At 38.2% G+C, this 14,147-nt stretch overlaps 1 protein-coding gene across 1 annotated transcript; it reads left to right on the top strand.

Annotated features, from left to right (window-relative positions):
- Nucleotides 2,891-10,201, top strand: LOC109848729 (WD repeat-containing protein 44-like). The gene is made up of 7 exons (XM_020418381.1): nucleotides 2,891-4,076; nucleotides 6,693-6,783; nucleotides 6,889-7,046; nucleotides 7,244-7,295; nucleotides 7,383-7,465; nucleotides 7,616-7,709; nucleotides 9,225-10,201. Exons 1-7 carry the CDS (start codon nucleotides 2,934-2,936, stop codon nucleotides 9,710-9,712), a joined length of 2,109 nt encoding a protein of 702 aa, XP_020273970.1. The 5' UTR covers nucleotides 2,891-2,933; the 3' UTR covers nucleotides 9,713-10,201.

Below are 14,147 nucleotides of genomic sequence, written 5' to 3'. Positions count from 1 at the left end.
TCCCATCACTTTCAATAACTAAACAAGGGCCAACTTGTAAAAACTTGTTTCTACAATAATGGTTTTGCAGCAAAAACCTTCATTTTATTTTTAAAAACTTTTATTAAGTAAATATAAGATAAATTTTGTAAAACCCCCTTAAACTATAGGAAAGTTTGCTCGAGAGTATGAAATTTAAAAATTAGAGAAAAACTTTCGTGATTTCAATAATTTTTCTAAACTTCATAAAAACCACTTGAACTCGTAAGTTATTTATTACCAATCAAGTATTAATTATCAAGTCCACTTGTTTTGTATTCCTACATATTGAACTCGTAAGTTATTTATTACCAATCAAGTATTAATTATCAAGTCCACTTGTTTTGTATTCATACATATTGCTTATACACACGCACACGCACACACTTAATTGTAGATAAATGGTGTTGATGATACTAAGGCCATTCCAAATAAGGCTCTAGCACTTTTTGTAATACGAACATATCCAGGAGCACATCCATCTTTATTTAGCTAATAGTGCGGAGGGTTCACAGAGCATTAAATCGAACTCATGAGGATCTTCACGATGGTCGTGAGATGATGATGATGAAGGAGGATGTCTTTTACGCATGCTGATTTGCTGATAAAATCAACAGAGACGATAGGGATCTTGCAGGAACAACAATGAAAGCTAGAAATTTGAACATGTTGGCGGTCTGTCACAACCACAAATGCAACCGGACAGCCATGTCTGCAAATTCTTTATGCTCGGGTAAGAAGAGGGGGACAAATGGTAAGGCTTATAGGTTGTATATGATCGACTTATGGGTTTTTTATCGACTCTATTTAAGTTATCTGTATACGCTATTTGTAAACTAATAAACATTATATATTTGGTTTTGTTGTGATGTTTTGGTGGACGGAGATTGTTATGAGTCTTATGACCCTTGAAGTACTAAATGCTAATATCCATAGAGAAGTCGACACATGTCTTACACTATACTTAACCCGACTAATTCAAGATCAAGATAAACTCCAACTCAGCACGGTTGACTTAATTGACCGACAACTTGCGTAACCGAATCAAAAGGCGGTACTACTCAGCCAACCCCTCAATTGACTCTACAAGAGACCCGACATCTAGCGTAGCCGAGTCAAAAGGCGATAATTCTCGACCCTAAACTTAACGAGTCGAAGGACGCAATTACCTCGAACCCCTTGCCATCCGACTACTCTCGCATTAACTACCATGACAACATCATCATTACTCTAGTCCTCATAGTTTTTATGACTCATCGGACCTAGTCAGCACCAAGCTTGCTGTCATTCCCATAGTTTTTATGACTCATCGGACCTAGTCAGCACCAAGCACTTACTGTCATTCCCACAATAAATGACCAGATGACTCACCTCTTTCAGCATCCGACACGTGGCATATATCAGCTGACTCAGCTGCTTAGCTGGACTCAGCACAAGTTACCTTCTTGTCTCTCAAACCCACTATAAAAAGGAGCGGCACTGCATGAGGTGGTGGTGGTGGGGTGGGGGGTGCTAGCCTTCTTTTTTACGTAACTAAGATTTAATTCTATATTTCCCACTCAAGATCACATACTGACGTGATTGTTGGAGGAAAAACTGAAGAACCAAACCTTCCCACTTACGAATTCCTTCGGTGCAGGGAAGAACAGTGAGCCTCAGAACCTCTCATCAGAAAGAGTTAGAGGGCCTAATCACTCCATAAACTCCTAAATAATCACCTATTTGATAATTGACATCAACAGAGATAATATGTGTTGTCACGATGTTTTTATCACTTGCATTTTATCGTGTTTTAATTTGTTAGGGTGTGGGAGAGAATATGTATTTTCGGTGGGGAGAGAAGAGGGTTATGTATAGGAAATATAATTATATATTTAGATATGTATTGGAAATGAACTCAAATTCTAGCTATGTACAAGAAGTATTCTCAATAAGTCCCATGCATGTTTGTCCACGTCCAAGAAATACATGGGACTATTCCGTGTATTTCTGGACATGAGCAGAGTATCTATATAATACATATGACTACTAGTCCCGTGTATATTTATAGCTTTAAGTAATATTTAATTATCGATCGCTAATATTGACCTTTTCTTCACCCATCGAGAGACATACATGGGACTATTATCGATCGCTAGTCCTGTATATTTTAAAACCTATATTTTACAAAATCAACCTTTTCTTCACCCATCGAGACGACGTGACCAAAAAAACATGTCAATATTTTTTAATATTTTGAAAAACGATCAAATTTGCTAATTACTTCTAAAAAATGGTCTTTTTTTTTTAAATTGTCATTCACGGTCTATGGTCACCCTTTGTAGATCATCTATAAACTCAAGGGGGTTTTCTGATATTTATCAAAAATGCAATCTCCGGTAAAACGAAAGAGATCCTTAACTTATCCACTTTAATCCACTTATTATGTTCTCCCTTATTAATCACACCTATTGTATTCAGGTGTTAACCCCTAACCCGGTGAACTTAACGCAACAGTGACCGTCTTCAGAGTTCCCAACACCGGCGGTGACCATAACAGAAGATAAGAACACCTCTCTCTCTCTCTCTCTCAACTCCAACATCGTATTGCATTGAACTGCGCGTCTCCCTCTCTCTCTGTCTCCTCATTTTCTCTCTCTAAATCGATCTCATTCTCATGCTCTCACATCAATGAGAAACCCTCAACATGACGACGACGACGAGCAGTTCTACGAGTCTCTCGATCGAATATTGTCCTCCTCGTGCTCGTCGACGTCGTGCTCCGACGACGACGTGGAGAGCGACGAGCCACCGCGGCCGCGTCGGGCCTCGCTTCCCGCGCCACGGCGGCGATGTCGTAGGGGGGGGGGCGAATGTGCTGGGATCGGCCGAGCCTGCCTCGATCGAGGAGCGGCGGCGGCGATTGCTTCAGGCAGATGGGGCTCATCGGCGATCCGCCCTCGCTCCGTGAATCGCCGATCCGATCGAGATCCGACGGCGATCGAGGCGTAGAGTTCGAGGTTTCGAGATCTGTTCAACGGTCTAGATCCGATTGCTCTGTAGATCTGACTCCTGTACATAAACCTCAACAGCAAGGTCAACAGCAGCAGCAGAATCTTGATGAAGAATCTAACGGCGACGGTAACAGCAACGGCGATGTGGATTTGTGTTGTACGATCAAGAATCTTGATAATGGAGAGGAGTTTGTAGTGAAAGAGGATGGATTGTGGAATAAACCGAGGGAGGTTGGATCCGGGCGGCAATTGACGATGGAGGAGTTCGAGATGTGCGTAGGTCGATCTCCGATCGTTCAAGAGCTGATGAGACGGCAGAATGTCGAGGATTCTGGTAGCAGTGGGGGTTCTGGCAATCAAAATGGTGGCTTGAGAGTGGGGCCTAGGGCAAATGTGGGATTGAGGTGGAAGAAGAAAGGGGGATGGCTTAAGAGTATCAAGAACATTGCTGGAAATGTGGTTGCTGGAGGGTATTATAGGGAGAGAAGGAGTAGCGATGAGAAGGATTCAAGCTCGGAGAAAGGAGGAAGGAGATCGAGCTCAGCGACTGATGATAGTCAAGATGGAGGATCACATTCAGTTCAACATGGTCCAGAGAGGATTAGGGTTCGGCAGTATGGGAAATCTTTTAAGGAGTTTACTGGACTTTACATGACTCAGGAGATTCAAGCTCATACCGGGTCAATTTGGAGCATTAAATTCAGTTGGGATGGGAAATATCTCGCAACTGCAGGTGAGGATTGTGTCATTCATGTTTGGCAAGTTACAGAGTTTGAGAGGAGGGGGGATTTTGTAATTGAGGGAGGGGTAGGTGAGAGTGTGCATTGCAGCCCCTTTGTGAATGCGGGTAGTAGTGAGTCACCGGAGTCAGCGTTGGCATTGGCTTGTATTGAGGGAAGCCATTGGGAGAAGAAGAGAAGGGCAAGGTTGTCAAATAGCCGGAAGTCAGTGAGCTCTGATCATTTAGTTGTGCCTGACCAGTTATTTGCACTTGGGGATAAGCCGGTTTGTTCTTTTAAAGGGCATCTTAATGATGTTCTCGACCTCTCATGGTCAAAATCAGAGGTATTTCTCCCTTGATTACTTGTTTGTAGCTTTGATTTTGGACAAAATGATTGGTAGTTGGTACACAATTATGCTACGTCCATTTGACAGTATTCTCAAATTCCTTTTTAACATTGTGAGATTGGAACCATATCAAACAATCTTTCTGTAACACTTTACTTGTTAATTGTAATTAGTATTGAGGATAAAATGAAAGAGAATCGACCAAGATGGTTCAGTCATGTGCGAAGAAGCCAACTAAATATGTTAGTCAGGAGAACTGCTAAGATTATAAATTTATAATTAACGGGGCAAGAAGCACTACAGTTACTCTTAAGAGAACATGGTTGGAAGCAATTAAGAAGAATGTGATGATACTAACTTAACAATGCCCTTAATGAAACTGCATGGAAGATTAGGATTAATGTAGCCAACCCCAGAATTTGGGATAATTTGTTGTTGTTGCTTGTTCTCCATATATATAGCGAGGCAGAAAAGGAGCATTACAAGATAAAGTAATAAATTAAACGTAAGGTGATAATGACTGCAAATAGGTATTAGAGTTCCAGTTTTCTGGCAGGTCCTGGAAACTTGCACGTTGTCATCTTTATTATATTCCAATCTATTATATTACCTCCTTAGGATAAGAAACGAGTGCATCCTAAGGATATTAGATGTTGCTCCTATCGAGGATAAATTGAGAATCGGTTGGGATGGTTGGATCATGTGCAACAGAGGCCTCTAGGTGCACCGGTTATGAAAACTATAATATTATAGTTCATGTGGGCAAGGAGATATAGAGGTAGATCTAAAAGAACTTGATTGGAAGACAACTAAGAAGGATATAGTAATAGTAAATTAATGAAGGAGATGAACGAAAATTAAACTGGATTCATGCAGTCAACTCCAAAACTTTGAAATAAAGCCTTTGTTGTCGTTGTATTTGTTGTTATCTCATGCAAATTATTATTATATGTACATGAGTGCGTGCATGGGTGGGTGTGGGTGTGTGTTCCTACCTGTCTTTATAATTTTTCCATTTACTGTACCCACGCCCATATGCGTATCCATATCATTTAACATAGCCATATACCAACGGAGGCATCTAGGCACTAACATTGAAGCTGATTCTTGGGGTTGCCACTTTACAGACACGTTTTTATGTTTTATTTGTTTTATTAAAATATTTTTTCGGTGCTTATGGACTCGGTTCGAATATGATCTCCTAATATGCTGTATATTATATGTTTATGTGGTTAATTAAAATTTAAGCAGAGATAGGAAAAACTAATTTGATAATATTGCAAATGCTATGCATGACACTCCCTTGATACAGTAAGCAGGTATGGACCTCGATTTAGTGCTTACAATAGTATTGCCTTCTGTTGCCATTCTTTTGTGATGCAACCAAGAGGAATTTTAGGTTTACACATGATTAAAATAGGTTTTGTGCTGCTCTTTTTCTTTCTTGACTTCAAAATCATGTTACTCATGTCAGACTTCGTCAATGAAAATGGGAACTTCTTGAAATGAAGTCTAGTTTCACCTGAGCAAACGTATCTGGTTATTGGACAATTATCGTCACACCAGCTCATTTGTAGTTGGAGAGAGATGCTAGATGAAGAAAGTAAAAAGAAAAAAAAAACAAAGCAATAAAAGTTAACAAGAAGAGGAAGAGAGAAAGTTAACAAGGAGAGGAAGAGTTGGGAAAGACAATTGGGTAGATAAAGGGAGAATATCGAGATGGAGAGGGAGGGAGGAAGAGAGGATATTTCTTAATCATCTGTGTGAACTATATTATTGTTTCTTTTGTCTGAAGTCACGTTTCAAGAGGAAAATTCTTAGCAGACCAGGCAGGATTTTCTGTGATCTGGAGGTCACTTTGTGAACCGTTGATCTTTCCTGAACATTTATGCAATGAGCTAGAGTTTTTAAAGCTTCTCTAACCGAAGACCAAAAACAAAACTAAATTAGATACCATGAGTGTGTTTCAGGCCATCTACTCAAGTCCTGTGACCTGCAGACATCTTCAAAATCTTGTCCTCTATCTGCTCCACAAAAGTAAACAACGACATACTATGATGCATCTTTGACATACCTGTTGGGGAGAAAGGCGTCTTACTTGGACTCTGCATTATTTGCCTATTACTCCTCTCAAACTAGGATAAATGAGTACTATGGCAGTCAAATGCCATCTCTGTCCCTTTCAGCACTTACTGTTGTTGCTAAAATAATTTTTATTTGATTTATTTCTCCTAGCATTTTTTTGAGATTGTTCAAGTCAGGCCAAACTGAAATGTCACAATTCCAATATAGCAAATCCTCATAGACGCTACATCCGTAAAAAGCATGATACTTAACTTTATTCTTAAAAAAATATATTTTACTTTATTCTTTTTTTTTATTTGTCAGGTCTTCAAATGCCAATTTTATTTTCTAATTGTTGTTTATGGTTGTACAAATAGTATTGTTGACCTCAGATGTCCCTGACACCTGCACTTGTTTATTATTTTTTTTATCATTTTTAGTTTTTTATAATTCACATAAATGGGTGTTCAAGTGTACATTTTCAAGAATGCATATATGTATGTGTATACGAAGAAGTTATTCTAATAAATGTGGTATTGTGCTTTCCAGTATTTGCTTTCATCTTCAATGGACAAAACAGTTAAGCTGTGGCACTTGTCTAGCAATTCTTGCTTGAAAACGTTCTCACACATTGACTATGGTAACTATTGTTTATTTATCTATTCATTTTTTATCTGCTAGTCGCTCTATACTCTGTTAGCTTGTTTCTTAGCCATAACATTAATCAGGCTGTGCTTTGGTGCAGTGACATGTATCCAATTCAATCCTGTTGACGACAGATACTTCATTAGTGGATCTCTTGATGAAAAAGTCCGTATATGGAGTATACCAGATGGAAAAGTTGTGGACTGGAATGATCTTCATGAAATGGTTACAGCTGCTTGTTATACCCCTGATGGACAGGTACTATTACTATGCTTGATTCAGTGATAACTTTCAGTCCGTGCCTTGTAATTGTTATAGATTTGCTAGATGAGTTTTGGTTAATTATTTGTTTCTTTTTGTCTATTTTTCCTAGGATGCATTAGTGGGTTCGCACAAGGGCTGTTGCTAGTTGAGTTTTTGTTGATTATTTGTTCCTTTTTTGTCTATTTTCTTAGGGCGCATTAGTGGGTTCGCACAAGGGGAGTTGTTATATTTACGAGACATCTGGTATGAAGCCATCTCTCTCTCACATGCTTTCACAGTAAAAATCTGGAGACTCAGAAAAAATATGCATCTGTGTTTTTTTTCCTCCAGATAATAAACTCCATCAGAAAGGTCAGGTTGACTTGCAAAACAAGAAAAAGAAGTCCAGTCACAAGAAAATAACTGGCTTCCAGGTTTGTTTGGCAAGATATAATGGGTTCTCTATTGTATAGAACTATATTTCCTTGAAGCATCAGTCTATAGACATCCTGAAAGTTCTCAGCTGCCAGAACTTATATGTAACTTATACATCATTATATTGCTGATAAATTTCATGCAAACAGTTTGCACCAGGTAGTTCGTCAGAAGTGCTGATCACATCCGCAGATTCGAGAATCCGAGTGGCTGATGGTGATGAACTAGTATACAAGTTCAAAGGTATCCTTTTGCTACTTTTCTTGGTCCTGCTGCTGTACATGTAACATGCTATAATACTCCAAGGAGCTGAATCTGAACATAATTTAAAAAATTAGATGGACTATTAAATTATTCATTAAGGTGTTTTAGGTTCTGGCACCTTTTCTTTTCTTTTTCTCTCTTGGACATGTTGAGAAATAATTTGAGAGAACCTTGTGGACGTTGATGTCAAGTTAATTGACAATTGAAAGTATCTAGTTGATTCTTGTGTAGAGCTTTCTCAGCCTTCTGGGTCAAGACAGTGAATTATTCCCTGTTTGGATTGAGGGGAATGAGGGTGAAGGGAAGTTAGGGGAACCATTCACCTCCATTCACCTTGTTTGGGAACACTTAGGAGGTGAAGTTAATTCACCTCCATTCACCTTGGTTCACCCCCTAATAGTATAAAAATTGTTACCCCCCAAATTGGGGTGTAACCAAGGGGAAGGGAATTCCCTTCCCTTCCCTTCCTTTCCCTTCCCTTCCCTTCACTCAGTTTCCCTTAACTTCCCTTCACCCCCTACGAATCCAAACAGGCCCAGGAAAACACTGACTTCAGAGCAAATTTTGGGCTAACATGAATCCATTTAGGCGTTTAGAAGAGGTAGAAAGAGAATGGTCAGTGAAATAGCTATGCTTACTGATTAACAAATCTGAACGCACTCATCACCTAACATAGCATTGTGAGCTTTGGATTTCCTGTTGGATTGTAAATCATTTGGCATCTGCATAATATGCATGTTTACCTGATTCTCTTAAGTTCGTTGGAATGTCTTGATAAATCTGTTTGTCTGATTTGCTATACCACCCTACTGCTATTAGAAGACAATACCTTTTCGCCATTACATTGGATAACTCATAAGTTTGTCTGCTTAGCTTACATGTCCGGCATGCTATTTCATTCTGCCAAGTGCCAACTAGTCTTTTCTATGATATAACTCTTAAAATTCCCAGTCTTACGTCTCTGGTTTTAAATTTGACTTGTTCTCTCTGATTATTTTTGATATAATCTGGATAACAAACTGCAGGGAGTGGGAGCCCGAAGCTGGTTTTTGTCTTTCTTTTTCTTTTGTATTTCTGGGAAAATCTTATGTTAATTTCACGTATGTTCACCTGGCACCAAAATTTATCCAGACAAAGTGCATACACCATGTACTGCATATTATCAAAGCCTTGTATTTTGTTTTGAGTTAATTGTGGGTAGAACCCCCTGTGCTATAGCCCAATTTGCAGATAGACCCCTGTAGTTCTAATTGTCCGGATAAATCCCACCTGAGTGAACTTTTTTGACTCTTCTACGAGTAAAAACAAATTTACCCGAGGTTAGTCTGACTTGGGCAAATAGTACAGCCGGGGGGGGGGGGGTCGGTGCAGACACCAGTAGAACTAAGGGCGATCTGAAACTGGCGAATTGAGGGGGGTTCATGCATATCTAAATATGCGTTCTGTCGTGCACTGGCTGATGATAATCTTCTCTATTTTTCCTGCCTTCTCCAGGATTTCGCAACACAAGCAGCCAAATCTCGGCCTCCTTAACTTCCAACGGAAAATACATTCTTTGTGCAAGCGAAGACTCTCACGTCTATATCTGGAGATACGATGCAGAAACCCAACCCAATCGAACCAAAGGACTCGTCTCCATAAATCAATCCTATGAACATTTCCACTGTCGAGATGTCACTGTCGCAGTTCCATGGCCAAGCACCATATCAACTCTTCGAAACCTCCAACATAACTCAACCACGGTCTCAAGATGCAATTCTCAAGACCATGCAAGTATTAATCCCTTTGGTGATAGAGTTACAGCGACTTGGCCTGAAGAGAAATTGCTTACGTCATCGAACCAGAGCAGTCCTAGAGAAAGCATGGATCTCAGTAGTGGGAGAATGCAGTTGCAGAGCCGGTCAGCTTGGGGTATGGTGATTGTGACTGCCGGTAGAGGAGGCCAAATACGAACTTTTCAGAATTTTGGCTTCCCATTTTAAAAGATGGGTTAATTGCCGATAAACCCCCTGTAGTTTTGCTGTTTTAACTTGCTCCCCTGTAGTTTCATTGTTGCCATTGATTTTGAGAAGGGTAAAGAGTGAAGGGAAAAAAAAAAGAAGCATAGGGGAGAAATGCGACGAACGAAACTACGGGGCAGTAAGTTCAAAATAACTATATTATAAGGCGTCTATGTGCAATTAACCCAATCTAAAGATCCGAATCTCGTTCTAATCTTGTGAATAGATTAAGTACAAAAGATGTGTATTTTATTCCAAATTGGTCCCACCCGGAGGAGGCTTTTAGGAGAGAAATGTAGATGGAAGAGGATGCTTAAAGGCTTCTTTTAGTGGCACTTATTTTTGGGGGTTGGGAGTTTGAGTGGTCCCCTTTATATTTTCCATTGTTCCACATTTGTTTTTTTGGTTTTATTTATATTGTTTATGTAAGAAGGAAAAAAAATTTAAAGCAACAAAGGAGGTTACGTTTGTGAAGGAGAGTTTTTTCCTCTTTTCTTTGGTGTAGATTTGTGCCGGGCAGTAGCAAAGAGATTTAGGCTGTGTTTGGGAATGCTGATTTGGGTTTGGATTTGAAATTCTGGGTATTTCAAATCCAAATTTCATCCTTTGGATATGATCGTTGAAGCTCTATTCCATCCATCCTCCAACAATGTTGTTTGTCTACAATACATAAGAATGTACAAACACTAGACAAACAATATTAGTAGTAAATTGTTTGTAAATTATTATCAAAACAAGAAGGCCAACAATCTCCCCCTTTTTGATGATGACAAACAATTTACAAAAAAAGGATATATGCATGAGAGGAAATGAATATATAATGTATAATATATCATGCATATAAACAAGAAAGAATATACTCACAATATTTCTCCCCCTTTGACAACATCAAAAAGGGGACAAATGTATGAAGAGAGTGAAAGCTCCCCTATCAATAAGCATTATTGAATATATGCAATAAAGATCATGGCAAAACATGTGAGCAAGCATAAATAATATGCCAAAAATCACCAAATCCAAATTTCATGTTTGGGTTCAACTTTGGGCCATGATTTTAAATCAAGTCATTTTATCCAATGGATTTGAAAAGCCCAAAAAGTATGGATTTCAAATTTCAACACAGTACTTGGTATTTGTTAAAACCGCACCCCCACGAAATCCAACCCCTCAAAACCCCGACTCCTCCTTTTCTCCTCTCTCACGCTCGTGTCGAAGTCCCGACGATCTTGATCTCGATCTCAAAGCTCGATCTCGATTTCGATCTCGATCTTGATCCATCGCAGGTATCTCTCCTCTCTCCCCTTCTCTTCTCTCGGTTTCGGTCTCCCCCTTTACTCCTCTCTCTCCCCCTTCCATCGAAACCCTAGACTGCTCCATGCCTGCAGCCCGATTGCTCTCCGAGGTGGAGTTCGAAGGTCCATAAGCACAAACACATAAATATCATCATATAAGTGAAGTATAATGAATTCAAAGCAACCGATCAAAATAAAATTTTTAAGAGAGGCAACAATTATATCAAGCTTTTGAGCTTGTTCCAACCCATATAATCATTTTAGCATCCGGTAAACTTGATTTGGGAATAAACACCCAATGAACCCGGAGGGTTATATAAGTACAAACCTCTCATCAAAACAAAACAAATAATCATGAAAACAAAAGATTTTATCAATTATAAATTTATTTTCATAATCAAAATATTCTAAGACATAATTTTAAAACCAAGAAAGGAAAAAAGTAAGAACACTAAAAATCTTGGTTTAAAGTTTAAATTTGTTTTGGTACCCAAGAACTCTTGGTACCAAAAGATTTAGGGACATGACCCCTATCATTAAAGCTCAAAGCCTTAGGGTTATGAACTCTCTTAGGCACATATGGTGCACTAACATGGTCAAAACAATATTCATTCAAATGACCCTTCCGATTGCAATTTGTGCAATGAAAGAGATCCATTTGTTTTTGTGGACCATTAGCTCGTGCACGGGAATCATTTGCAAATAAAGATTTTCTTTTAAAATTATTTTGCAAATGAGAAACATTCTTAAACAATGGTCTATTTGGAACATATTGCAATTTAGAAGCTTTTTGTATATCAAAACAAAATTTAGCAAGATGTCCAAACTTACCACAAACATCACATTTAAAAACATGTGGTCTATTGGAAGCATTTGTCAAATGAGATTTTCTTTTCAAATCAAAGCAATATTTGGCCAAATAACCAAAACGACCACAATAATCACACTTGAACACACTAGCATGCTTATGATTAACTTTGTGAGAATGAGCATGTGAATGTGTAAGTGTACAAGATGAAGAAGCTATATGAGATGCACAAGGAACATTAGAATTCTTATGTTTGTGTGCATCATAACAAAACTTAGCTAAATGACCTTGACGGCCGCAAATAGAACACTTATAAGTTTTGCTATACATGTGTGCATAATGAGTAGATGATTTTGATTTAGTCTTGGCACACATGTCCATAAGCCTCTTATGATTATTAATGCATATTTTCAAAGTTGAATCTAAAGATGAAATACTTTTGTTCATAAGATTCAAGTCTTCATTCTTAGGCACATATGCATTTTTAGAAGTAGAACATAAATAGTTATTTATAAAAGAAGCTGTATCATTCTTTATGTTCTCTACTTCTAACATGGCATCAATCTTAGCATGAGATAAGCTAGAAATGGATGATGATAATTTCTCATTTTCCAATTTTAACATATCATTACTTTCTTTAAGAGCAACATTTTCTTTGGAAATGATATCAAAATTGGAAGCTAGCTTCTCATGATCGGATATAAGTTCTACATGCTTGCTTTGTAAATTAATGAAATCATTTTGCAATTTGTTAAAGGCATGTAATAATTTTTCACTAGCACAAGCAAGTTCATCACTAGATAAATCATTATCGGGTTCGAACTCGCAAACCTCACTAGGGCTATCGCCTAGTGGCCGTGTGCATGATGCTCCACATGAACTTGAAGCGGGATCCTCCAAAGCTTGTCGGATCGCCTCCAAGTCTCCTTGATGTGCTTCTATGAATATCCACAATTTGTAAGCACTATCAAAATGAGCAAGTTTGTTAGAAATAGAAGAATCAAGTGCATGAAGCATATATTCTAACACAACTTTATTCATAGTAAACAATCTTTTATCATTTCTACTCCACTTGGATTTCTCCATAGTGGGTACAATATAAGCATCATCAATAATTCCCCATAAATCAATATTTTTAGATTGCACAAAAATTTTAAATCTAGAAGCCCATTGTGCATAGGGAAAATTAATGAATTTAGGAGCAACATTAGATTCATAGCCTAACAAATGTGCACGCTTCATGACCATGATAAATATATATGTGCAAGCAAGACAAAAAATGCAATCAAAACAAGATTAGCACAAAAAGATAACTTGGATCTTTAACTCAAGGCGATTAGACCTTAAATCAAAGAGCACCAAGCTCTGATACCAATTGTTAGACCCTAGAGGGGGGGTGATTAGGGTCTTATGCTAATCTAATCCGATTAAATGCCAATTAAAATTAATTAACAAGTTATCCTAGCAAGTATGAAATAACTATTAAAATAGATGTTCTGTACTCAAAGGATTGAATGATACATTTGCTATTTAGAACAGAGGATGGCTTATTGAGCTGAGACTTAACAGTATCTATTGTTTGTTAAGTCTGCATCTGTTGCGTCAAGTCTACAATGTAATGTTAGAAATAAAATTGTCTCTACGTATCTGGGGCCATACTGTATACATTATTTACTTGAAGCAGTTATAATTTGCCCCATCTTTACAATGCAATAGGTTGTGATTTGATCTCTGTAAGCAGTTGGGATTTCTCCAGTGTTGCTACTTTGCTCTAATTTGTCCCATCTTTCTTCCTGCAGATTGGATGATTGTTGACTTCAGATAGCAGGGGCCATACTGTATACATTATTTACTTGAAGCAGTTATAATTTGCCCCATCTTTACAATGCAATAGGTTGTGATTTGATCTCTGTAAGCAGTTGGGATTTCTCCAGTGTTGCTACTTTGCTCTAATTTGTCCCATCTTTCTTCCTGCAGATTGGATGATTGTTGACTTCAGATAGCAAAATAAGCGCAAGTGTCGATTGGTCCTTTGTTAGTCTCTGGCAGATTTTAAAATTTATGGAGTCTGTTTTTTCTCCTCCTTACCTGTGGCATTTGCAGATTTGAATGATTGTTGAATTGTTCTTTTGTTGCTACGGATAGGGTTTATCATACGAGCGGTTCTGAATTCTCGGTTGCAATTTCTTTACATTGAGGATACTTCTCTTCTCACATGCTATTCAGTTTGCAACTCTTTGTATTTTTTCTTATTAACATTTCTCTTGGTATATCAAAGACCAAATTGACTATGTAATTGTCAGTTGTACCTGCATTT

The sequence above is a fragment of the Asparagus officinalis genome, chromosome 7, assembly GCF_001876935.1.
Source record: "Asparagus officinalis chromosome 7, Aspof.V1, whole genome shotgun sequence".
Taxonomy (NCBI): domain Eukaryota; kingdom Viridiplantae; phylum Streptophyta; class Magnoliopsida; order Asparagales; family Asparagaceae; genus Asparagus; species Asparagus officinalis.
The sequence above is the reverse complement of the archived record's forward strand: the minus strand, read 5'-3'. Positions and strand labels throughout refer to the sequence as shown.